The 27,058-nt window shown below is 46.3% G+C and overlaps 1 protein-coding gene across 1 annotated transcript in view; it reads right to left on the bottom strand.

Moving 5' to 3' along the window:
- LOC146867502 (opsin-VA-like) overlaps positions 1 to 27,058 on the bottom strand; it is a 345,134-nt gene that overhangs the window by 198,244 nt on the left and 119,832 nt on the right. Inside the window, exon 2 of the mRNA XM_085606191.1 lies at positions 26,558 to 26,768. Within this exon, the coding sequence (XP_085462317.1) occupies positions 26,558 to 26,768 (211 nt within the window). The remainder of the gene's footprint in view (positions 1 to 26,557; positions 26,769 to 27,058) is intronic.

Raw genomic sequence — 27,058 nt, forward strand, 5'->3', positions numbered from 1 at the left:
TAGGTATCCCGGAATCCCAACATACAGAGTATTGGCATAGTCAAGACGGGAGAGGATGAGAGCACGAACAACCATTTCCTTAGCCAACATTGGTAGCAAACGGAGAAACCTTCTTAAAGACTTGAGGGTGCCAAATCATACTCCAGAGAGTTTCTTGATTTGTTCCGTAAACCGCAAGTCCTCTTCAAACCAAACCCCAAGTTTTTTGCTGGAGCACCCTCAGAATTAGGACAAGGAAAGTCAGGAGGCCATAAAGATTCTCTGAAGGCGGACGGAAATCAACCATATAATAGGACCTCAGACTTATCCTCATTGCATTTCAGTTGGGTGGAAGCCAACCACCTAAACACAGCGGAGAGGCAGTTCTGGGCAATTTCTGTTGACAGGTCGGAGTCCTTCCAAGTAAATAGGAGCTGGGTGTCATCAGCATCCTTACCCCACCCAAGTGTAAAGGTTGTTTGTGGTGCCGGCAGAGAAAGCAGCAATTTTTCAGGCTGTCATTAGTCCACAGCATCTGATGCAGGATTAGTTGTATAAAGAAGAAGCCCAACTGGCAGCTGCACATGCTCCCTTGTTCAGTTATCAGGATCCTACGTGTAGGCTTGGAGGAAGGGCAACATCTTGTCTATTCTCCTTCTAGTCTGGTTATCTTCCAGCATCAATTGACACTGCTGTTGCAAATCTAATGTATGGTACAGATCACTATGACCCACTTGAAAACGTCACCCTTTATTCCAGTTGGGTCACTTCTGCAATTACTAAGGCATGCTCTGGCTAGACCTCAACAGCACACCCATGTTTCCTTTGACTACTTCACCAATCCGACATCCTAGTCCACTCCGGTGGTACGCCTAGTTCTGTGCGGTTGCACAGGCATGCTTGGAAAGGGAGTGGGGGAAGAGGAATTCTTCCAGTACAATGATGCTGTGAGCAAACTACACAAATTAATTCAATGGAGCCTGGAGCTGGTGGCAGAGGCAACAACATAGAAGCTGCTGCCAGACAGCTAATGAAACAATAGCAAAATTACATCAGGTGATTGAGGACCAGTGGCGTAGCTAGCAATACTGCCACCTGGGGCAGCCTCTAAGTTTGCCGCCTGGGTGCAAGTGAAAGTGGGGGGGTGGCCTCCAAAGGCCAACTTGTTCGGGGCGGGGGGCTGACGGACAATCTGTTCTCAGGGCCAAGGCAACAGTGGTAGTCGACAGACCCAACTCCCACCGCCCCTCGAAAACAGAGCCACCTGGGGCAGAACTCCCCCCACCCCCCACCTATGCCACTGCTGAGGACAGACATTGTCAAGCAGCACTTTCAAGACTTCAAAAGAAATATAAACAAAATAATTCCATAAGAGGAAAGTTGTGTAACTGCATAATCAGAAAATAATCAATTTAATATATGGCGCTGGCAACATCAGTGAAAAGAAATGGAAATGGCGGGCTAGTTAAGTAAAATTCAGTGAAACTCATTGATTTTAAACACAAGAAATGCTCTAATATAAAAACAGCATTCATGGGTTCTCCCCAAGTCCACCTAGAGCCCTGTTTTACTCTTTACATTGCTGATTATGTTCACATATAGAAAGGTATATGGGGGTGGACAGAAGCTATTGTTGTGGCCGAAGGTACATGAACTCCCTTTGCTGGTTAGCAAATAGTGAATGCAACTGATCAAAGAACTCAGGGCCCGATTATAACTTTCAGCGTGCAGGGTGAGCGGTCCATCATCACCACGCCCCCACACCGCCAAGAGCTGCTGCCACCCATCTGCCAGATTACAAGTAATTTTATGGTCTGACGGGTGGGCAGCGTGGCGGTTCCCGCGGCAGTGCCTCTTTCAAAGGCGATGGTGCCTTTGAAAAAAGGCACGGCAATGGGACTGCCACACAGGTTCCTGCAGGCTTGGACAGTGAAGGCCATGCTGTGCAGGAACTGAGGTGTATGCACACTGAGGGGCACATGTTGTGCCCCCCTGCATGCATTCCCAGGCTGAAGGGGCACACTGGGCCCTGCAGGGCCCCCTTTGTTTCAGCACCGCCAGCCTTTTTATGGATGAAAGGCCTCCATGAAAATGCTGCCAGTCCTGAAACTTGCAAAATGCATGGTGGTGCTGCAGTGGAACCACCTGCATCTTACAATGGCCCTGGCCACCGCGCCATCGCCAGGTAACGTTGGTTCCCTGGCGAAGCCAGTGGTCCAAGTACAGTCCAACCGCCCATCTCGTAATAGGGAGGTCGGACCTTTGGTGCTGCAATGGCTGGACTGTCACCACTGCACCAACACGAGTCTGGCGGTCTGAGGACCGCCAGTCTCGTAATTCGGCCCTTAGTGATTTTGTAAACAAGAACAGATAGAACTGATATCCCCACGTGATTTCAGAAGCCGTGCCTTGCTGACTAGCACACACTGCATTCAACTTTCTGCAGGCCAAATTCAATGTTGGTGGGACTGGGAGATTGTGGTCAGTGCCAAGGATGGTAGAGATGATTGGGCATTTCTGATAGCTGGTGGTGCAGTAGCATATACTAGGCCATATCAACATAGGCACATTATGTTGTTTTACGGAATTCAGCCTATGGGCGTTGTTGTGAGACATGTTAAGAATATTTCCATATGCATCTTAAAGAGTCGTACAAGTATTTCAGAAAATGTTTATTGTTGATAACAGAGCCATGTCCAGGTTAGGACAAACAACCCATGAAATGTGTGATATGGAATCGGAATGTGGGCTCTGCTGGAGTTGATCACGCGTTGACTGTTGAGGCTGTACATTTAGTATCAGATTCAGGTTTGAAAGCACTGGACACCCTCCAACATCTAAACATTAAAACAGGCCTCGTCATCAAAAGCTCAGCTATGATCGGAAATTGGGACCGTGGCAAATGTGTCATTTCAGAAAAAGCTTTCCATCTTTGTTGGTGGGCCAGAGGCGTTGCCATTTAAAATGGATGGGTCATATTTACAAGCCCCTTGCGCCACCACAGTGTCACTTTTTTTCACCCTCCGATGACACACAGTGCAGGCCCATATCTACAAGGCCTCGCAAAGCCACCCTGTGTGGGTTTTCATGGCCTTGTAGATAAGGTTTAAGGCCATTCAGAGCAAGCCCCTGCTCTGCCTTACATTGCTGCAGGGAGGCGTGCCATGGGTGTTGCTGTGGGTGTTCCCACGCAACACCCATGCATTTTGACACTGACCCAGATTTACAACATAGTGTGGAACTGGTGCAGTGCCAAAATCTTATGCCTCCCCAGAGCAGGCGTAACTAGAAGAAATGTTAACATTTTCCCTCGTTTTTTCCCTCTTTCCACATGAGCTGCATTCTGTAGCACACATAGAAGGTTCCCCTTCCTGCACAAAAACAATCATGCTAACAACATAGATACCCTTGCACTGTGGTGCAAGCATGCCTGAGTTGGCACACAGCTGCAAGTTTTGCACCAACTGAAAGGACAGAAATGCACTGTATCTTGTAAATATGGTGCATTTCTGCCCTATAAAATTGTTAATGGGCAGTGAAGCAAAATGACTTGCGACGCTGCCCTATGCCAATTCATTGTAAATATGCCCCCGAGTTTGTACATTGATGTTCTCTAGATCAGTGCAAATGCGCCTGTCATGTTGACCATTGGCTGAAATCTGACAATGAAGAGGGACAATCTCATTTTGTAACTCAATCATTTTTTTTAAAGAATCCAGACATGCCTCGAAGGATGGGATGAGGTATTTAGGGAAGGCTGTGAGGGGTGGTCTATGAAAGTCAGAGTCTGAACAGATCTAAGACCCCAGATCTCAAAACTCACATACCCCCAAAGGAAACTTCAAAAAGTTGTGTAAGAATTATAAAGCTGTATTTCTCACTTCAGATCAGACTACCTGACCTATATGTCATACTTTCACCTATCATCCCAATGAAATAAAAAAAATAAGAATTCACGTCCTGTGATGAAAGGATGAGTTGTCAGTAGTTCCCACATGGCAGCTGCCTCTTGTCAAATAACTGTGAGGGAGATAATGGATCTCAAGTGACCAGGATGCTTCTCCCTTTCCTAGAACAGGAAGAAAACAGTTGGTGGAAAGTCATTTCCAATAGCCTGACCTGATCCAGTCAATAATTTATAAGTTAGAGGCCCTTCTTAAGACACTTCAGCCTCTACCCACAAATATCTTATAACCTTTTGAACTGTCTGGTAATTGAGACTCTTGGGACAAGTCTGAGAAAGCAACCAAAAACAAACATTGGCAATGCCAAAGATCTGGCTTATAACTGAAAGTGCCTCTTGTGATATTATCAGTTCATTATTGTGTCATTTTTACACATATTAAACTGCCTGGACAAAGGTTTCACCTTTCTAGTACTGGTTTAACACACAAATATAGCAATATGCAATTAAAAGGTGAACAGTCAACCTTTATGAAATGCCTTCTACAGCAAGCAACATGTGTCAATGTCTTTAGTAACATTTGATCTGTTAAAGCTATAAACATTTTGTTTCTAAAATCTGCAAATTATGCAACGTGGTCTTACGGCTAGAGTGGCCGACCTTGATGCTGGGGAACTGGGTTCGAGTCTTGGTAGGGACGCTTAACATCCTGTGATTCTGGGCAAATCACTTAATCTCCTCATGCCTAACAAAAACTAGCATTGGCATAGCCAATAGGTCTCACCTTTAGGACCTTATAAGTGTTTAGTTATCCAGCACAATATCCTTGGTGCAACAACATTAACTGTTGCATGGCTAAACACTTCTAAGGTCCCAAAGGCGAGACCTATTGGCTATTCCAATGCTTGTTTAAATGTACTACAAACATAGCTTCCTTCATCCGTCATAAATAAACCTATTGACTTTCATTGCTACAGACCAAAAATATTTTTTTCCCTTCTATACTACTTTTAGGGGTCTGTGTCACATCTTTTGTAATGCCGTCTTCACTGTTCACATAACCTGATTGGTTGGCATACTTGAAGCTTACAGCATATGGCATCACATGTACTCACATGATAGATACCCAGATCTGACTCATGAAGGAAGAGGCAATGTGACCAAGTGGATGGTCACCTAAACCAGATCCAGGAAACTGGATCTGATGAGGCACCAGACTGAGACCCTGCTCATGTTTCCTCTGAGCCCATTAATACTTCCATTCGCATAGTCAGGTTCAGTGAAGACTTTCGAGCTTTAGCCAAGACAGTTAGGATCCTGGGTGTTCAGCAGCCAAATCTTATTCATCCCACATACAAACTTAACCCCAAAGAATTAATTCTACTAGCTGTGCCAGCTTCTGGGAGTCCTACTTAACCTGCAGCTTTCCGATAGTCAGCGTATGGCTGAACTTTGTGATGGCTTTTGCACCAGCCTAGCAAAAGGGATCTCTACAAACTTCAAAAGTTTCTGAACCACACTGCCGTTCAATGACTCACATGGTCTGGAAGTTCCTCATTGGCCACTGCATAAATAGATCACAATTAAGGACCCTCTGCTTGACTACCTCATCAAGGGCTGCTAGACCTACCGTCTACATTTTGTCATCCTCAACTAGCGCAAATCAGACTCAGAGGAGACTTACAAAAGTTCCAGCATGGAGCTCTTCTGCTCTGAGGATGAGGAAGAGGAGTTTCTGCCCATAGGGTCTGCCTCTTTCTTCCATCACTCGTATGTGGAGGTGAGAAGCCTAAGACCAGCATGCTACACGCCCATAGCGACTGCAATGAAGAACAGTCTTCAGTACAGCAGGTGCTTCCTGCTGCTCTCTTATTAAAAAAACACACTGAATGCATGCCCCCCATCCCCAAAGCCGATTGGAGATGGCTAAAGGTAGCAGGTAGCTCTTTAGAAAATACCCACCACTGATCTTCTTGTTATCCCTGATTCTGAGCAGACATGCCTCACTAAAGATCGATGGATGACCTACAGGACAGAGCTTATTATGGGAAAGCTTTGTTTCTAATACATTAAAATTAAATTGGATCACTCGTTTTACATGCAAAATCTCTGAAAGACACCGGTGCAATTTGTATTAATGTTCTTTACGCTAAGGATTTACACTCAGAGCTTGATTTGTAAACGAATAAGTGTTGGATCCCTAAATTTATGCTCAGGAGTCCACAGTGAGCGCTTATAAATATTACGGGTGTCAAATATCATGGCTGTTTAGTTTTGATTCCACCTCATGCCTTCTTCCACCACATACTCCCTGTTTCTTAATCTCACTCTTACAGGTTCTTTTTCATCCATACTTTCTCTCTTCTCGCTGTTTTTCTGTCATTTCTCCTTCTTTCTCCCTTTTCTGCCTTTCTCTCGCTTGTTTTAGGCCAAAGTTTTATGATGAAACAATAATCCCGTCCCCCAAAGCATAAGTTCTGATGTCATCTACAACCACCAGCACAAATAAAGCACTGTTTTTACTGGCCACCTTGGGCCTTTTATTTATAAGCTTGACCTAAAGATAGGATGATGACATGATTCTGTATCCCCAGGAGTTCCTACTTCCAGTCTGAAGCTTTCACTTGACATATCAGTCAATTCTGTGCACAGTAGTCATGGTCCAGTCAGTTTGGTACCCGTTGGACAGACACAAATGAACACAATGATGTGGGCAAGTACAGAAAAGGACAAAGAGTCATCTGGTACCCCTACAAAAAGAGATAGGCCCTTCCATCCATAGAGGTTATCAATGATGTGGGCACTTTGTTCCCACCAAGTGTGGCCCTTTCAATCAGCCGTGGCTTTTGAAGCCAAGAGTGCCTTCCACGCTGGAATTTTATGAGCACATACAAGTTTAAAGTTCCAGAATGTAACGTTCTGTAGAATAAAAAGTCAGCCATGGCTGATGGTGTAAGACATGAAATGGGGGTGGGAGGTTGGATGGCACTTGGTTGCTATGGTGTATGGAACACAGATAATAAAGCAATTGCTAACCCATGCAGTAGAAAGAATCTGCAGAACTTCATGATGTTTAAAATACTTTTTAACAGTTGACCGTTTTAAAACTACCAGCAGTCCACTGCTGGACTGAAAAATATATCCGAAGAGAAAACGACATGTTATTTTTTCATTTTGTAGAAATGAAAGTGATAAAACACAGCCCGCTCACTAGTAGGTTGTTTTTCTTGTCTTGTTCGCTAGATGCAAGAAACGAGTCAAGAAAAACATCACAGCTTTTCTGCCCCGGCCCGCCTCGTCAGTTCAGCAGCTAATCTTCCTGGCAACTGGACGATGCTCGCTCGTCTCTTGGGAGAGCCGCAGCCTTGTAATGCAGTCCAAAGATACCCCGCGCGCGCTTTACAGTGGCACGTTGGTCCGCATTTCTTCCCATGCAGGTCACGTTCCGTTCACGCATTTTCTCTGTACTCACACTAGCGATTTCGAAACCGTTGAACCCAATCTCTCACCCGTCTAACTTCACTTCAAATTAGGTGGAGTGACAAAAACACGCTAAAAGCACATCTCAGGTCCTCCCAACCTATGAAATACAGAAATATTATGACAGACCCGGACTATAACAGTGTATGAATTTGAAACTGTGAGTGAAAGTATAGAGTGAAATTGAATTTGTAAGTTACATTGCAGTGCGGTTAAAAGGCATTTTTCCTTCAAGGGCTATATAATGCCTGTATTAATAACATAGCCCGGTCGGGATCGAATATGAAACCAAGGCTAATCAGAAAATAAAACATAAGCGTAACGTATTGTACTGCAACAATTTCTTCGAATATTGCTCCATGTGGACTTTGAAAGCGACATATTGGAAGTGTGATGAGAGTTCCTGCCACGTTTCTTACGGCAGGGTCATAAAAATGTTAATAAAAATAGAAAAAAAATATCTCAGCGCTCACCAATGTGAGAAGAAACACAGGCACGCAACACCTATTTCATTTCGCTTTAAGGGGTAGAGGGGAACAAACTCGGAGACTCCAAAAATTAAAAAAGACAAGCGCGGCCCCATGGACGCGAAAATTAAAGCGACGCGTTTCAGTGGAGCGCGGCCAGAAGTCCATGTACAGCGTTTACCTTGTGGGAACGAGCAGCGCCAGGCGCGATAATTGCAAACAGATGGTGCCACTGCTCGCTCCCGCAAGGTAAACGCCATACATGCACGAGGGCCCTTTGGAAACAGTGCAGAACATGCACGAGTATCCACAAAAGCCCGGAGTGATTCCAAGAGGTCATTCCAACGCATCACTTGCGTGCTGCGTAGGCGAGACTTAATGAATGGGTCCATGTGTAAAGCAACTGGAACTCATATAAAGCGCTCTGATACCTAAAGCCTTTAGGTCAAGTTTGCGCTATATAAAACCCAGGAGAAAAAAAATGATGGATTATGTGGCAAATCCTAAATTATGCCAAAAAACAATCAGCCACTGCAGAATCACACAATTGCGCTGGTGTATACAAATCCACTTTTAAAATCCTAATGGCTTTGCCATGTGTTTTGACAAAGAAAATTATACCCATACTAACAGATCATAGCATTGACATAATTTTTGCAAATTTTCTACCCCCCCCAAATTTCGTCCGAGGGGGAACTAGCACCAAAACCCATGACTACTGTGGTAGTTTGTGAGAAGTTTGTGAGAGTCAAGGTTGCAAAACACCTACCTCACTGCTTTATCACAATCCATCCTTAAAGGCCTTTTGGCTTTAACATTTACTTTCCATAATAAATGCGTTCAGGCCTTCTGCCCTGGTCTTAACATTACATAATGAGCTGCCTTTGCCATTGTCTTGTCATATATTTAACTCAGTTCTTCTGTTTTGAACACACGCTTGGGAAACACACACCTTCTGCTCAATCAAAAGCTTGCAGAAAGTAATATTAGTATGTAGGAATGGCCTGAGCTCTTCTCTCTGTTTTACTTTTTAAAGCTTTTGTCTGGTGATCAGTTGAGGTCAGCGACAACTGCGCTGTCAAACTAGGCCTATCTAAACTATTTACATTCATTCTTGTGCCTGGTTAGAAAACAGGAACATGTGTTGAAGTCATTACAACGTGAAAGTCACCTACAAGTATTCTATGACTGAACAGATATCTGATCTGTACTCAGTGTGACTAGGCCCTGGGACTAAGGATCTCTCACTCACTCTCTCTGCATCTCTTCCTCTCTCTTCGAATCTCAGGGGCAGATCACTTATTGTGACGTACTGGAGGCGCATTTCACTTCTCCATATTTACAAGGAGAGGAAAAGCCACCCTGCGTGACTTTTCCTCTCCTTGTAAATATGCCCCTTCACACGCAGCACTTTGAGTGAAAGGGGTGTTCCATGGGTGTTGCTGTGGGTGTTCCCACGCAACACCCATGGATCTAGACACATTTCCAGATTTACGGGGAATCGTAAATCTAGAAATGCGTGTCAATGCTACGCCTCCCCAGGGAAGGTGCAGCGAGGTGATTTTTTTAAATTTCTCCTCTTTATTTCCTCTTTCAATGCGTGCTGCATTCTACAGCACGCATTTAAAGAGGAAAATGCTTGTTGTGATTGTTTTTGTGCAGGAAGGTGCCCCTTCCTGCACAAAAACAATCTCCCCATGATGCAGGCATCCTTGCACCTACAGTTTGTGCACAGGAATGCGACATATTATTGTAAATATGTCGCATTCCTGTGCTTCAGAAGTGCCGCAGCATGGTACAGCCAAAGGGCTTGCATTGCCGTGCTGTGGCACTTCCTTGTAGGTCTGCCCCTCAGTGTTTTTCAACTGCAAAGGACAGGAAAACCCTATGCAGTTACTAGATCCAGTGTTAACTTAAAATAACTGCCCCACACTGAAGAATGGGATGTGGAAAGCCTGAGTCTTCTATATCCTACAAACATTCAGTAACCTTTGGCTGAATAGCAGGCCCCCTAAAGGGTTGCCCCCCTCCCCACCCCCTGCACCACAGGGGATGCTGGGTCCTGTGTTACACGCCTGACTAGATTGTATACATTTAGTCACAAGAGCCAGTGGTTTCTGGATCGTGTACCTCTGGAGCATGGTTGTCTTGTGTTGTTTTGTTTTCCTCAGGCTAGCAGAGTATAGAATCAATTTCAATGTACCGGCATTTATCTAAATTCCCCAGTAGTGTGACTCAATCAGATTATAATGAAAGATAATAGTTTAAACTGAAAATACATTCTGAGAGAAGTTCTACAAAGCACTACATGCGGCTGCCTGAGGCGCCCGCAGGGTACCCTAAGGAGGGTGGGCCTCTAGTGCCAGCAAGGCACCAGCCCACCCCCCTTCTTCTAAGTGTGGGGACCCCTCGGGGAGGAGTCCCCCTACTCCAGCAGCCAGGGACTGCGGCACGCGGGGCGCGTCATTTCCGGGGCATGAGGAACGGGGGGTATATAGGCCTCCCCCACCCACTGGCCTTCCTCCTTGCGCCCTGGACACGCCGTCTGTTGTCTCGTGTCGGCCAGCGCTGTTGCGGCTTCTTCCCCCCCGCTGTGTCTGCAGGGGCTTCATGTACCCGGGGGTCGTCGTCGTCGTGCGCGGTGAGTTTGGGGGCAGAGAAGACCTTTTTGCCTTTTGTTGGCAGGGATGTAATGCCCGGGAGCTCTTCTCCTGCGGCCCCTGCTTTGGTGTTGGTTATGGTCACAACGTCCCACCCACACTCGTGGAAGTTGCGGCGGAAGAATCTGGGAGCATGAGCCACCCTATCCACTCCCCCCCTCCGCTTTGTGCCCGTGTGGGGCAGTAGATTGTCCCCTGCCAGAGATGTGCAGCCTTTGGGACGCGCCGCTAAGCGGCATGGTAGCTCAGGGCGGGTCATACGGGCATGTCCAGTTTAGTGCGCATTTGTTGGGCAGGAGTTGAGAGGCGAGAGCCTCGACGACTTGTTGCTGTGCTCTGGGCGAAGGGGCGGCAAGCTTTGCAGGGCCCCCTCGCTGTGGCTATGAGTCAGACTTGGGCCTCGGCCCATGTGGGCCGGAAGTTGCGTTGTGGGGGGGAGGGTAGCGGGCCGCTAGGCTTCTTCTCCGCTGTTTTTCTGGAGCACAGTGCTGTGCACAATACCGGCCCACTGGGTAGGAGAAACACCCTAGCTCGCTTATTGTTTTAGGCTCAGGATTATGTGTAGCTGATAGCTTGCTGTGGCGGGTGCGTGTCGATGGGGGGCATAAGAGCACAGCAGGAGTGCATGGGGGTGCCTGTGCCCAACACCGTGCGGTCTTGTGTCGGCAGCATTGTTGCAGTCTCCATTGCCCCTCCTGGACACGCTGTGTCTACAAACACGCCTCGGGTTTCGTGTACCCGGGACCAGGTGGTGGTCACCATGCGCAGTAAGTTTGGGGGGCAGGGATGACCTTGGGGCCTCTCACGCCAATGTTGGAGAGAGGGTGGTCTTGTCCTGGGATCTCTATTTAATTATTTTTGCCCGGTGTGTTCAGCGGTAGGGTAGAAGGCACGCGCTGTACAAGAGGCATCTTGTTGGGCCGGTGTGTTACACTGACAAAAAGGCGAAGCCAATTAACAAAATGCATTATGTTAATTTTCCCTCTTTTGCACCAACATTCCCAACGCTAATTTACTGATCCCTGTTTATTGTTTACTTTGACATGTACCTGGCATGGATTTGACTTTGCCCTGCAAACTCGGATTCCTTACGCACAGTGTTTGCCTCTATCTCAGCTCTGGTTCCCTGGTTCTGAGATGGGTGGGTGTGATTTATGTTGTTCCGGTCAGCACAGAAAGGGTGATCGCTAATTACTTGTATGATTGATGAGCAGGCCGGGGCCTTTTGAAGGGTGGCCGGACCTGATTCCAGGATGGGCCCACCTTGGAAGTGCCTGGGGTGCAGCCAGTGACATCACGCGGCAGCGCTGTTTCTCCAGGATGGCTCTGCTTACAGCTGGACTGGCAACCAGCTTTGGGCTCCTGTTTGCGTCGGGTGGGAAGCGGGTGTTAGCCGGGAACTGAGCAAACAAATCTGATTTGTTGGTCACATTGGAGTTGCTGGCTCCGCGGGGTTTTGTTTTTCGGAGCTGTTTGAAAGCTATCGCATTGTAGTCTCAATATGTGATCGCCAGCTGTTGCGCAGTCGGCGAACGGGAATACATCGGTTTTGGCGGGTTTTTACATTGTAGAGCGCTGCCACCCGAAGAAAGCTTCTAGGAGCATGCTGTCAAATGAAAGTTTCCAGGGGTGCGGTTGGAACACTGTTAGCCTGTGCTCTTCCTTAATGAGTAAAAGTGGATGGATATCACCTCTTTTTAAGATGAAGCAAAATAACTTAGTTGGGAAATACACCTATTCTTAAAGCGCCAAGGGATAATTACATTTGTAATGTGCATTTTAGGAATAAGCCATAGTATCAGGATTATATTTCATGCTATATTCACAGGCATTTCGGTGTTTTGCCAATATGGAGTTACTAGGAAATATTTTGCTGCGTGATTTCCATTTAAGCCATCAGATGTTTAGGGCAGTGCAACAACATTGTCATGGTGTCAGCGGCATTAAGGGAAAGCTTTTCAATATTATATACAAGCCACAGTGCTGCTTATTTACCTTAGGCAACTAACAACCTGTGACAAAGCCAAGAACACTGACATGTACAGTTATGATGTTCTTGCTGTATCATATACCTGGAATGCAAGGGCAGAAACAGCAACATACTAGTCGAGCGACACAACGTGCTATGCAAAGAATTTTGCTTGCACGGGTTAGTCATACCCTTTACCCTCGTTATGGAAGAGAGGTTTTGGGGTTACTGCCTCCAAGGGAATTTTGATGTTTAGTTATCGTATCGCAGCAAATGTTGATGGTCGCCTGGGCAAACAAAGACATGCCTGATGTTGCCGGGGCGCACATTGATTGATTAATACCTTTTCTCTGGTGGCAATGTACAGCCTTTCTTCAGGATGCGTGGGGGGCTCTGGCGTGTTTAACACGGCATTTCGAAGGTTTAAGGTCAGGAGTGCATACTCGTGCACAACAGCACATGCGGTAGTATTAGCAGCTGCACTTGGTCGAAACTTATTTGGGGGCCCCTGTTTGGAATAGCGTTGAATTTGATACAGTCCAGATCTTTTATGCCCACGTTGGGAAAGTTACTGGCAGTGCACGGACACACTCTTCCATTTTCTGGATGAGTTTGCAATATTCAGGGAGGGTGACGGTAAAACAGCAGCAAATCACTATTACTGAAAATAATAGGTGACTCCACCACTTAGCATATAGGAGGTTCTGTTTTGATCAAATAGAAACCTTTTAGTGATGTCGTAAGTGTGGAACACATGGCCCAAGCAGCGCAAGGTGAAGCCTTGCAGGTAAAAAAAAAAACACAATGGACCATTCATAAATGTGGGCAATTCAAAGGTGGTCAAAGCATCCTTATGCATCATAGGTTTAAAGCATTCAAGAAGGCTATTAAGGGATCATTTTCAACATGCTCTGGTACCCCTAAGGTGTCGATTGTCTCATGACTTCAGCTTTGCGAGTATAAACTCCTCGAGGAGACACAGGTTTAGGGTACGTGATTGAAGCAATAATGTTTCACTTGTAATGCACAGGTGCCACGTAAAGGAGCACTTTACAGCCGGTTTGTCCTTTCGTTTGAATGTGTTGGCTTATGGGTGGAGTCCACGAGCTGGGGGTGTGGCAAGTGGCATCATCTGTGGGTTTACTATGAGCAGGCCTACCGGTAACGGTCACCATGATCCAACTAGTCAGAGCTATGAATTGTATGGCCTATAGGCTACCGTACACGGGTATGTTTGTGTAATTGGTGATATCCATATGTTTCCCTCATCTTCATTGTTTGATTTTGCTAAAAAAAAAAAAATCATAGGCCTTTAAATGTCCCTCATAGTGGCACTGATATGAGAAAAGGTCTCACATAGCAAACTGAAACCTTGGCAGCTATGGATGGGGGCGGCTAGCTCTTGGTTGGCTATGCAACTGAGCCAGATTTATGGCTTATTTAGCTGATGCAAATAGAAGCATTGACTGAGCCATAAGATGGACTTGTAGGTGGAGTCCCCCCATTGTATTGATTACAGGGTTGAAATGACATAACGGCAAAATACTAAGTGGCCACTACATAGCGGCTATCCATACAGCGGCCACTAGGCTAAATTACAGCACAAAGTTTACTGTGTAATTTGACCAAGTGGGTGCTGGTGCGCTGCACGTGACTTAATTGCTCACTGGCGCTTGGGACAGTCTGCCACAAGTTGGCGCTGTCTGCCTTTGTAGAGATGACCCTAAAGGCAGCCCAAGCCATCCTTTAGTTTTGAGGGCTTGAAATAGGCGGAATTTTCACGTTTGCACGAGTACCCGGGTTAGTATTTGTGGTGTTACTATGATTGGCAGCACGGCAGGAGCAAGGTGTGGTGCAAAAGGAAGTGGCCTCCTGACAGGAGTCCTGGCTTATAGTGGCACAATTGTCAGGTGTTCCTTAGAACTGCCTTGCGGTATGTAGCGCGCGCGTATGCCGATTCTAGTTTGCGCAATACTGGGCACCATGACACCAGGTCAGTCAGGCCAACTGGTTTGTTGGGTGACTTAGGTAGGCGTAGAATTAGTTCAGATCTTGCACAGCCCATCATTCCAGAATTGAAGGGTTGCCTTGGGTATCCCTGGGCCTATCCCTGATAATGGTACAGGATAATTGTTAGGCTCTAGGAAACTGGGATCTCATGCCGGATGTTTGGTCTTTCTTTGCTGTCGGTTACCCGCACTTTGACCATAATTAATACTTGCTACGGTTGTCCCGATGCTTTTGCAGCGCTTCAGGCTCAAGGTGTATGTGGAATCCGTTTAAATGTTTTCACAGATAGCACGGAGTCCACCGCGGGTCAGCTATTTACGCATTCAGGCCACTCGAGGGCTTTGCTACACTGTTCAGGAGCTATCATCGCCGACAAAGTAGTATCACAGAGTTGTTCTACAGGGAAGGCAAGTCTCCATTAAGCACGAAGCCAACCTCGGTCAGGATGGCTTTAAGTCAGTAATTATTAATGTTATACACACATCCCAACTGGTATTCAATCCAACCTAGTTGGGGTGTTAACATACAACATACATTGGAGTTGCTGGCTCCGCGGGGTTTTGTTTTTCGGAGCTGTTTGAAAGCTATCGCATTGTAGTCTCAATATGTGATCGCCAGCTGTTGCGCAGTCGGCGAACGGGAATACATCGGTTTTGGCGGGTGTTTACATTGTAGAGCGCTGCCACCCGAAGAAAGCTTCTAGGAGCATGCTGTCAAATGAAAGTTTCCAGGGGTGCAGTTGGAACACTGTTAGCCTGTGCTCTTCCTTAATGAGTAAAAGTGGATGGATATCACCTCTTTTTAAGATGAAGCAAAATAACTTAGTTGGGAAATACACCTATTCTTAAAGCGCCAAGGGATAATTACATTTGTAATGTGCATTTTAGGAATAAGCCATAGTATCAGGATTATATTTCATGCTATATTCACAGGCATTTCGGTGTTTTGCCAATATGGAGTTACTAGGAAATATTTTGCTGCGTGATTTCCATTTAAGCCATCAGATGTTTAGGGCAGTGCAACAACATTGTCATGGTGTCAGCGGCATTAAGGGAAAGCTTTTCAATATTATATACAAGCCACAGTGCTGCTTATTTACCTTAGGCAACTAACAACCTGTGACAAAGCCAAGAACACTGACATGTACAGTTATGATGTTCTTGCTGTATCATATACCTGGAATGCAAGGGCAGAAACAGCAACATACTAGTCGAGCGACACAACGTGCTATGCAAAGAATTTTGCTTGCACGGGTTAGTCATACCCTTTACCCTCGTTATGGAAGAGAGGTTTTGGGGTTACTGCCTCCAAGGGAATTTTGATGTTTAGTTATCGTATCGCAGCAAATGTTGATGGTCGCCTGGGCAAACAAAGACATGCCTGATGTTGCCGGGGCGCACATTGATTGATTAATACCTTTTCTCTGGTGGCAATGTACAGCCTTTCTTCAGGATGCGTGGGGGGCTCTGGCGTGTTTAACACGGCATTTCGAAGGTTTAAGGTCAGGAGTGCATACTCGTGCACAACAGCACATGCGGTAGTATTAGCAGCTGCACTTGGTCGAAACTTATTTGGGGGCCCCTGTTTGGAATAGCGTTGAATTTGATACAGTCCAGATCTTTTATGCCCACGTTGGGAAAGTTACTGGCAGTGCACGGACACACTCTTCCAATTTCTGGATGAGTTTGCAATATTCAGGGAGGGTGACGGTAAAACAGCAGCAAATCACTATTACTGAAAATAATAGGTGACTCCACCACTTAGCATATAGGAGGTTCTGTTTTGATCAAATAGAAACCTTTTAGTGATGTCGTAAGTGTGGAACACATGGCCCAAGCAGCGCAAGGTGAAGCCTTGCAGGTAAAAAAAAAAACACAATGGACCATTCATAAATGTGGGCAATTCAAAGGTGGTCAAAGCATCCTTATGCATCATAGGTTTAAAGCATTCAAGAAGGCTATTAAGGGATCATTTTCAACATGCTCTGGTACCCCTAAGGTGTCGATTGTCTCATGACTTCAGCTTTGCGAGTATAAACTCCTCGAGGAGACACAGGTTTAGGGTACGTGATTGAAGCAATAATGTTTCACTTGTAATGCACAGGTGCCACGTAAAGGAGCACTTTACAGCCGGTTTGTCCTTTCGTTTGAATGTGTTGGCTTATGGGTGGAGTCCACGAGCTGGGGGTGTGGCAAGTGGCATCATCTGTGGGTTTACTATGAGCAGGCCTACCGGTAACGGTCACCATGATCCAACTAGTCAGAGCTATGAATTGTATGGCCTATAGGCTACCGTACACGGGTATGTTTGTGTAATTGGTGATATCCATATGTTTCCCTCATCTTCATTGTTTGATTTTGCTAAAAAAAAAAAAATCATAGGCCTTTAAATGTCCCTCATAGTGGCACTGATATGAGAAAAGGTCTCACATAGCAAACTGAAACCTTGGCAGCTATGGATGGGGGCGGCTAGCTCTTGGTTGGCTATGCAACTGAGCCAGATTTATGGCTTATTTAGCTGATGCAAATAGAAGCATTGACTGAGCCATAAGATGGACTTGTAGGTGGAGTCCCCCCATTGTATTGATTACAGGGTTGAAATGACATAACGGCAAAATACTAAGTGGCCACTACATAGCGGCTATCCATACAGCGGCCACTAGGCTAAATTACAGCACAAAGTTTACTGTGTAATTTGACCAAGTGGGTGCTGGTGCGCTGCACGTGACTTAATTGCTCACTGGCGCTTGGGACAGTCTGCCACAAGTTGGCGCTGTCTGCCTTTGTAGAGATGACCCTAAAGGCAGCCCAAGCCATCCTTTAGTTTTGAGGGCTTGAAATAGGCGGAATTTTCACGTTTGCACGAGTACCCGGGTTAGTATTTGTGGTGTTACTATGATTGGCAGCACGGCAGGAGCAAGGTGTGGTGCAAAAGGAAGTGGCCTCCTGACAGGAGTCCTGGCTTATAGTGGCACAATTGTCAGGTGTTCCTTAGAACTGCCTTGCGGTATGTAGCGCGCGCGTATGCCGATTCTAGTTTGCGCAATACTGGGCACCATGACACCAGGTCAGTCAGGCCAACTGGTTTGTTGGGTGACTTAGGTAGGCGTAGAATTAGTTCAGATCTTGCACAGCCCATCATTCCAGAATTGAAGGGTTGCCTTGGGTATCCCTGGGCCTATCCCTGATAATGGTACAGGATAATTGTTAGGCTCTAGGAAACTGGGATCTCATGCCGGATGTTTGGTCTTTCTTTGCTGTCGGTTACCCGCACTTTGACCATAATTAATACTTGCTACGGTTGTCCCGATGCTTTTGCAGCGCTTCAGGCTCAAGGTGTATGTGGAATCCGTTTAAATGTTTTCACAGATAGCACGGAGTCCACCGCGGGTCAGCTATTTACGCATTCAGGCCACTCGAGGGCTTTGCTACACTGTTCAGGAGCTATCATCGCCGACAAAGTAGTATCACAGAGTTGTTCTACAGGGAAGGCAAGTCTCCATTAAGCACGAAGCCAACCTCGGTCAGGATGGCTTTAAGTCAGTAATTATTAATGTTATACACACATCCCAACTGGTATTCAATCCAACCTAGTTGGGGTGTTAACATACAAGAGGGAGAATGATTGTTCTTGCAGGTCTCGTCCGCTGATGATTTTGGGACCGCGTTTGCGCACTGTTTTATGCAAGCTCAATGGTAATTCTTGTGCCTCTGGTGGAGCACGCTCCCACTAGACAGGGTGCAAATTCTGCCATTGTCTTTAAGGCATCTCATAAGCTGAATGTCATGCACTGCTTTCAGCATGCATTTCACATGTTCTCCTCGGAAGAAGTTGACTTGTTGATACGCTTGCGAATAGGCACGGCGTCAATTGTATTAAGTTTGAACATTGTTATCGAGCACTACGTGTTGGACCGGTTTATATGTAGCGACTGTTGTACAGGTCTGTATAGTACAGGGAGTCAATTTTATCATTATTGCACTTTGTTGGGGCGCACGATGCACATGACCCGTGACATATTACGTACTTGTTTTGCAAGATTGCAAGTTTGCACAGTGCTAACCAGTGTCATTTTTCACATGCGTGGTGGAGTAAGTGCTGAGATTTAAGCCCCCAGAGCTCGGTACAAACTTTGGCTAGTCCCACTGGCATCTGGGGGGCGCAGTGGGGGCCGTGCGCTGGAGCAATCGGTTTTGTTTTATTGCATTGAGTGAAGATTTCACTGCTCGGCCGACAATATTTTGCTATTCATCGAAGGGAGACATTTAATGAATGTTCAACACGTTAGGGTGACAGTCCCACCAGTTCAGAATGGAAGCATTTTCAATATGCTACGCAGGGAAGCCAGAATTGTGGCTTCAGTTATCTTATACAACTAACAAGCATTGTTAAGGCCAAGGGTACTGGCGTGTTGTAGGTACTGTGGTTTTGTAGTGTATATTCGGAGGTAACGTCAGAAGCCGCAAAAATACAGCCTGCCTTTCCCACCAGTTACCAGCCCAACGGTGGGAAAGTCTAATGTTACACGTACTCAGGAAACTTCAACGCAAAAAGAGGCACTGCTAAATACTGAGACTGCATTGTGCAATTGACTACGAGGGCCTTCATGGGGAACACCTGCGGGCACCTTATAGAATCGGGTACCATGTTCACGGGGTGGGCATTCGTCTGCAGCCAAGGGCAGGTATCAGGTCACTTCAGTTAAGACATATTCACCTGCGCTTTAACCAGGGCAGCAGGCGGGTGGTGGTAGTTGTCAGCTAACAAGTGTGCTGTGGCGCAGTAAAGTTTGGTTAACACTGCGTTAGTGCCAAACGGCATCAGGTATCACAGACCTTTTGGCGTCCCAATATTCAGGAAAGGGCAGGTTTTTGCACAGTATGTCCTCCCTGGTTCCCACAGACTTGTCCGCTCCCTGGTTATCCTTCTAGGGGCTAGAACCTGAGACTAGAAGGGGCATCTTCTGCGACTGGTGTCCCAAATATGTGGATAGTCATTGCTGGGGTAGATGTACCTTGAAGGGCATGATACTTCTTGTCCTGTCCCAAGTTTTGCGGTCAAACTGGGTTGGAGTATTAAGCCCACAGTGCTTAGGAATCATCCAGCTTTCCTTCTATCCAAATAAGGGCAGTTAGCGATACAACAGTGAGTGGGTAACATACCAGGTTATCAGCGACCTCATGCCCCGGGGCACGCGCCCTTCACATAAACACAGAGCTGCAACCAGTAGGGTACCAAGTGGCAGAATCCAGTAAATAGGTTGAATATTGTGTCTCTCTGGCCTACAGCTGTTTGGAGCCGATCTCATTGAGGGGTACGCCCAGGTGGTAATTGTGGGCTTCTTAAGGTTCTTATTATCAATACGGTTTGTGGCAGCACACCACGCGGATTGTTTAAGGGTCATCCTGGTCCGCATTTACTCAGCCCAGTAGAAGCGTCACAGCTGGGTGGAGCCAGTCCTATTTAGTGGTACGCCCGGGGGAAATTAGTGTGCTCCTTAAGGTTCCCATGACCTAGGCAGTGTGTGGCATCTCCCACTTCAAGTGTTAGGCACTGGATTACAGAAAGTGCGCCCTGTATCGAATCAGACAGATTCTCTGAGCGGGTATGCCTAGGGGGCTTCACCAGAGGGAGCTGAGCGTCCGAAATTCCCATAAGGAATAAGGGGTGCAGGGTAAGTGCTGGAGGGCAGCCGTGCTCATTGTCTTCTACGCCTGTTATGGACATTCCTGTGTGCATGGATTTAGCAAGTAAAGGGACTGTGCAAGGGTTAAGCATAATCCCCCTCGCCCGTATAGCCTAAGCTGGCAAGCAGGGGTAGGAACAGCCTTCTAACATGTGAGCTGCTGTCCCAGAGATGGGAGACACATGTGTCCAGTCACACACGGTGCTAGATGGGCGGCTGCCAGTGTGATCAGCAATTAGGTGGGGCATCGTGTGCCAGGGTGTCTGAAACTGTCCCACCCAGAGTGGGACGGGGCTGAGTCATGTGACGCAGTGGAACTTTGCGGCGTGAGGTGAATAGTGCTTGGCACAACTTCACAGGCATAAAGGGCGTTTTTGTTTCATCAGACACTAGCTGATCCAAGCTAACGGCTAGGGCTATTGGGATATAGATGGGGCATCGATAACCAGTAGGGATGTTCTCTTTCATCTATATTTGCCGGAGGCTCTAGACAGGAGAGTTAGCGGGCAAGACTATTGCTGTTTTGGTGGGGGGTTCTGGCGGTGACGGCGGCCGCCTCCAGAGCTGTGGCGGAGTTACAGGGCGATCTGGAAGCAAATGGGTACCGAAGGGTACCTCTGCGCGGCACCATAGGGGGTGTCAGAGCCCAGGAGCCTCATGGGAGGTTCCTGGAAAACCGTGTCGGCGCCCCGCTAGTCCTTCGGGCGTTGTGGGCCTGAACAACCGGGGGCTTGCCTTGCTACGCTCCGCCCTGAAAGGTGCGTGAGCAATAAGGGACCGTGATCCGGGAAGAGGATCACCGAAGGGGCAGCACAGATGGGGTTCGCCCCAGTGCTGCTTGGCTCATCAGGCGGGCAGGCGGCCCAGATGGTTGCCTGCCCTTGAATCGCCCGTAAGATAACCCACCATATTACATAACGGTGTATGTAATAAACCTGCAGCAGTTTTTACTCAAACAAAATTTGTGTGGTGTGTTTTATTTATGCGTAGAACTTGCATGCTATTGTGGGGGGGTGGGGAGTGTTGCCTACTGCTGGTGCTATGCGGCTGCCTGAGGTGCCCGTAGGGTGCCCTAAGGAGGGCGGGCCTCCAGTGCCAGCAAGGCACCAGCCCACCCCCCTTCTTCTAAGTGTGGGGACCCCTTGGGGAGGAGTCCCCCTACTCCGGCAGCCAGGGGCTGCAGCGCGCAGGGCACGTCATTTCCGGGGCGTGAGTAATGGGGTGGGGGGGTATATAGTCCTCCGCACCCACTGGCCTTCCTCTTTGCGCGCTGGACAAGCCGTCTCCCACCCTACTGCTTACCCAGCGTGGAAGCAGTGGGGGAGGCATATAATGTTGTAATGTTCTTTTTCCTTGCAGGCAGAGTTACAGGGCGATCTGGAAGCAAATGGGTACCGAAGGGTACCTCTGCGCGGCACTATAGGGGGTGCCAGAGCACAGGAGCCTCATGGGAGGTTCCTGGAAAACCGTGTCGGCGCCCCGCTAGTCCTTCGGGCGTTGTGGGCCTGAACAACCGGGGGCTTGCCTTGCTACGCTCCGCCCTGAAAGGTGCGTGAGCAATAAGGGACCGTGATCCGGGAAGAGGATCACCGAAGGGGCAGCACAGATGGGGTGCGCCCCAGTGCTGCTTGGCTCATCAGGCGGGCAGGCGGCGCAGATGGTTGCCTGCCCTTGGATTGCCCGTAAGATAACCCACCATATTACATAACGGTGTATGTAATAAACCTGCAGCAGTTTTTACCCAAACAAAATTTGTGTGGTGTATTTTATTTATGCGTAGAACATGCATGCTATTGTGGGGGCGTGGGGAGTGTTGCCTACTGCTAATGCTATACAACACGCTATGCGCTGCAGCTCTATCTACTGTTAAAGGGCCACGAGCCATCACATGAATGACAGGACGGGGACGGCGAGGGGGGGAGTGAAGCACACTGGGAGCTCTCCTCCACTCCTTCGGCAGATGCAACGTAATACTCTCAAGTCATTCCGTGATAAGTAGAACTTGATGAAGCAGCGATATACATCAGGCCGCAGCTGCCAGTGTAACACTCCGCACTCTGACACAATGCCGTGACGTCACGCTAATGGCGGTTTCAGAATCATGCCCCCCCAACGCCTATTTACTTAATACATTTCTGGTGATATCATGAGTTGCCTCCTAGACACCCAGTGAGTAACAGGGTTATTGAAATGTCATTTTAGAAAGGTAATGAGTCCTCTAAAATCAGGGCACGTTTGTCGTTTTCCAGACACCATGACAGGTGTGAACACTGCATGCAATAACGTAGACAATCCTGCAATCATATTTGAGTGTGAACCGAAAATGTAGCAAAAGCACGCCTGTTGACAATCCTCTGAAAATAAAACCACAGCTTTAACCTAAAAAAGTCAAAGTCATCATGTTGGGCATAAAAGTAATTTCACACAAAGGGGAATTATTGATCAAGTTCGAGGCGCCCTGTGTTGCTGCTGGATATGTTTCATTGATGATTTTGAGGCGCAGCAGTGATCTAACTGAACGGCGCAGCGAGATCCGCTGATGCCTGAAAAACACCAAACATGCACATTCTGGTTTGTGTTTTTTAAAGCGCTGGGCTCTGCGGGAAGAAGCGGGAAACAGAACCACCGTACACATTGTTCCATACACGGTTTATTGTACACCTAAATTATAGAAATAGAAACGAGTAGAACGTAGCAGGTACTCACCAACATTCATCATTCATTTGAAAGGGAATAGAAAAGCATGGAGCTGAAAACAATCTCTTACCGGAGGTCCAGCTGGCCTCTCCAGCAGCTTTGAAGTGGAAATCGTATTGTCTGGTGTATCATAGGTTCTTGCTGCTCATCTTCATCAAATGCTTTTGTTGACACAGTACAAAGGCATGGGGAAATGCCTGCAGGCACCCTCTAAGTAGATTGCTATTTCTGCTCCAAGTAAAAGTTGTGTAAAGCGCATGAATGCCAGGGCATCTTAGCGCTAGAGTTGCCTTTACTAATCAGACGGGGAAGGGAGAGAGCAGGTTTAGACATTGGATACAAATAGCCATGTTTTAAAAGATTTTGTAAATACCTGCTCATTAGTTTGAGACCTCAATGTAAGTGGCAAGGTGTTCCATAGTTTACAGGCCAAGTGAAAAAAACTTCTGTCCTCCCCCCCCCTCCACTTTACTGTCTTGGCCTTGGCCCTAGGGATGTCCAACAGACAAGCGGGGGATGATCTAAGGTTGCATTGTGGAACATACCACTTAAGAAATTTTTTTAAGTTAAAAGGGCCGGAGCCATAGAGGGCCTTGTGAACAACGCACAAAGACTTAAATGTAACCCTTTCCTGGACAGGCAGCCTTTGCCGATCCTTTTTGGCACAGGGCTGAATTTGGAAATTTTGAGCAGTAAACAGGCTGCTGCATTTTGAAGCAATTGTAGTTTCTGTTGCGTCCACTTTTTTGCTCCCAAATAGAGAGCATTACAGTAATTTATCTTTGATAGAACCAATGCTATGATCACTGTTTTCTGTAGATCCAAAGGAATGAAATGAAAGATATTTTCTAGAATCCTCAAAGTGTAGAAACTAGAAGATGTGGAGGCTAGCGGTGCCCAATTACCTAATGTGACTACTCTATCCTGCACTACAGCTGCACAATCAAACCTCACATTCACCCTATCGGAAACATATAAAGCAATAACACAAACGGAAAAGGGAAGGCCCCAGGAATGGATGGCATTGCGGGAGACCTTTGTCTTTCTGAACCAGATATTTGGGCCCCCTATATGGACGGTCTATCAAACAGAATAATAAAAGACAATTAGATTCCCCCGTCATGGCAAGGTGCGGTCATTATACCAATCTACAAAAAAGGCGAGAGATCTATCGCCTCGAACTATAGGCCGATAAGTCTACTTGACAACTAGCAGAACATTTTCTGCAGACAGGTCATATTTACACTAAACGAGTGGATGCAACAAAATAATATCCTGGAAGAGTCCCAAGCAGGCTTTAGACATTGGACTAGGTCCTCTGCTTCAAGGTGATAACCTGGAGATACATCACCTTGCTGCGTGACCACCTATACGTCGCTTTTATTTAACTAAGAGCGGCGTTTGACCTGGTCCCTAGAAACACATTGTGGGAGGTGCTAGAAGGGTACGGTATTCCCCCGGACTTATTAAGGATACTTAGGGGACTATTAGAATGGCAGGCGGATCGCCACTGCCCAACCGACGGTGGCGATCCACCTGTCAAAACACCTCGCCGGACGGCCTTTTACCCCCCGCCATATTTGCATATTATCCCTATGACTCCCGATTTGTACACTTCGCTTGTTGTAAATATATGAATTTTCCTGAGTGGTGATAACTGCATCCGTCTAATAGCACATTTGGTTGTTTCACCAGTCCAACAACTTATTCACATAGATGTTGTCCCCCTTTCTTTTATTGTCAATATATTGACTTTTAACCTGCTTTCACAGTCTGGCAATTGTACCATGATGCTTTTATGTCTTTCTTTCTTAAATTGTGTAAACTATTTAATGTATCTAAGAGTACTCTTGCTGTATCAATTTGATGTGTTTTATGGGCTGTGCCCGAAAGAAACGATTTATATTATATATAAGAAGATGTGGTGAGATTAACCTGGTCAGACAAGGACAGCTGATCATCTAATGTGACTCCTAGACTTTTTTACTTTTTTCACAGGGGATGGACATGGTCCCGTAACATCTGGCCACCAGGAGTTGTTCCAAAATGAGATGTAATTTCCAAATAGTAAAACCTTGTTTTTCTCTGTATTGAACTTTAATCAGTTTTCCTGCATCCATCTAATGATGTAGGCCATACAGTTGTTAAATTTCTTCGCCACGTCCTTTGGCTTGGATGATAATGACACTACTATTTGTGTGTCATCCGCATAACAGATGCCAGTAAATCTATGTGAGCAAATGAGTTTTGCCAAAGGGGTAACAGACAGTAAACAGGGTTGGCGAAAACGATGATCAAAGCAAAGCAAAGGAGTGGGATTTGTATCTCCCCAGCAGTACGGTTTGCTCTCTGTTTGATAAAAATGATCTAACAATACTCAGTGCCCCACCCGTAATCCCCATTTCGGCTAATAGATGAAGGAGTACTTGATGGTTTACAGTATCGAACGCAGCTGAGAGGTCTAGCGAAATGAGCATTGCCTTCCAGCCATACACAAGGAATACTGCACTTCCACAGCTCCATAGTGCTTGGGCTGCAGTATGAATGCAGAACCTGTCTGTAACAAGCAATTACATAACTATGTATATCAGCGCCTCTATTATCAAGGAGAACTTCAGAGACTGTTGCAGTTACCTCCCAATGGTCGCTGAATTCAGTAAATGCAATGTTTGCACTTTGGCCAAGTAGGAAGTTCTACTTTCATTAAAAAGGCCCTGATAATGAATGAGACAGAACAGAATTACTGTATGGAGTCCACACCACCTGAGACAGAGAGGGCTGGTGTTCCTGAACCATGATTTCCTGGGTGTTGGAACACAAGACCCATTTTTTCCAGGGAATAATTCGTTCTAGAAAACCACATAAGGCTTTGACTGCAGCAGCAGCCAATCATCTTTCCCAGTTTTGTCTAGCCCAGATTCCCCACTCCCCACAAAACCCACGCCCACACAGAGAATATTTCGTTCCTGGTCAGAATATGAGGTAAATGTTTATGTTAAACCCCATTAAATTGTGAATTCAGTATGATTTTATGACCGGTAAATCTGCCTTTACATGATGACTCCACATTCCATGTGGTTGTAAGTCGTAATTGCACGGTACTGGTGCAGTATTACCACATGTTTATTTTTGTGGAGATACTAACCTGCTAGTACTGTGCAACTCGTAATCTGATGGTCAGAAAGAACAATTACTGTGAACATGTTCCCAGTGTGAGTGTATTGTGTTTTTTTCTGACCGGGAATCGAGCTTTCTGAAGTAACGCATCCATTGTAGAGATTTTGTGTGGAACCTGAAGGTCGCAGGTTCAAATTCTAGTGGATCCACGGACACATTTATCTTTCTGAGGTCTAAAAAATGAGTACCATTGAGTTTGGTAATATTTAACACCATATAGCAATACCTAGAGATCATACAAATGGTAGAATGTGTTATATAGTGTAATAATTATTGCTACAACGACATTAATTTGAGTAGTTCTGTAAGGTTGACATGGCTTTGATGCAATCCCTAGTTGGGCAGTGAAAACAGTTATAACTGGCCCAGAAGGCATCTACGACTGAGTTAGCTGGTGCTGTAGGTCCATTACATACATGGACCCAGGTGACACTACAACTGCTACACCAATGGTAGCTATGCTTCTGATTCATGTACATACATTTTATTCTGTCTAGAAAGCAGTTAAGCGTAATGGAGGAGTCTTACCAGTTGGGCTCACAAGTAGTCCCAATTTTACTTGTGGTGTAGCTGCTCCAGCCTAATGTGGGCGGAATGGTCCAGATGAACGAGAAGACCCAGACAAAGACAATGCCCAAAGCTGAATGCTTTCCCCTTAGGCGGAGATTTCCCAGTGGTCGACAAATCACAATAAAGCGCTCAAAAGCCAAGATCGCAAGTGACCACAGAGCCACAATTCCTGAAAAGGACAAAATGCAATGTTAACTGGAGTGCCAATGCATGAACTGTCAGTCCAACATTCTCTTCAGCAACCTCACTTGTGATGCAACACTGTAGAGTTATTTTTTGTAGTCAAAATCTTTTTATGAAAAATGTCACCAAGTTAAAAAAAAGTGAGATATAAACATAGAAGGGTAAAGAGAGTACTTAGTCATAGGACATTATTCAAATAACACTTTAGTATAGATCTGTATGAAGTATTGCTAGTACTCTAGAAAATGAAGGAGTAATATGTGCTTGGCGAATGAT

Source organism: Triturus cristatus, chromosome 1_2 (genome assembly GCF_964204655.1).
Source record: "Triturus cristatus chromosome 1_2, aTriCri1.1, whole genome shotgun sequence".
NCBI classification, from domain to species: domain Eukaryota; kingdom Metazoa; phylum Chordata; class Amphibia; order Caudata; family Salamandridae; genus Triturus; species Triturus cristatus.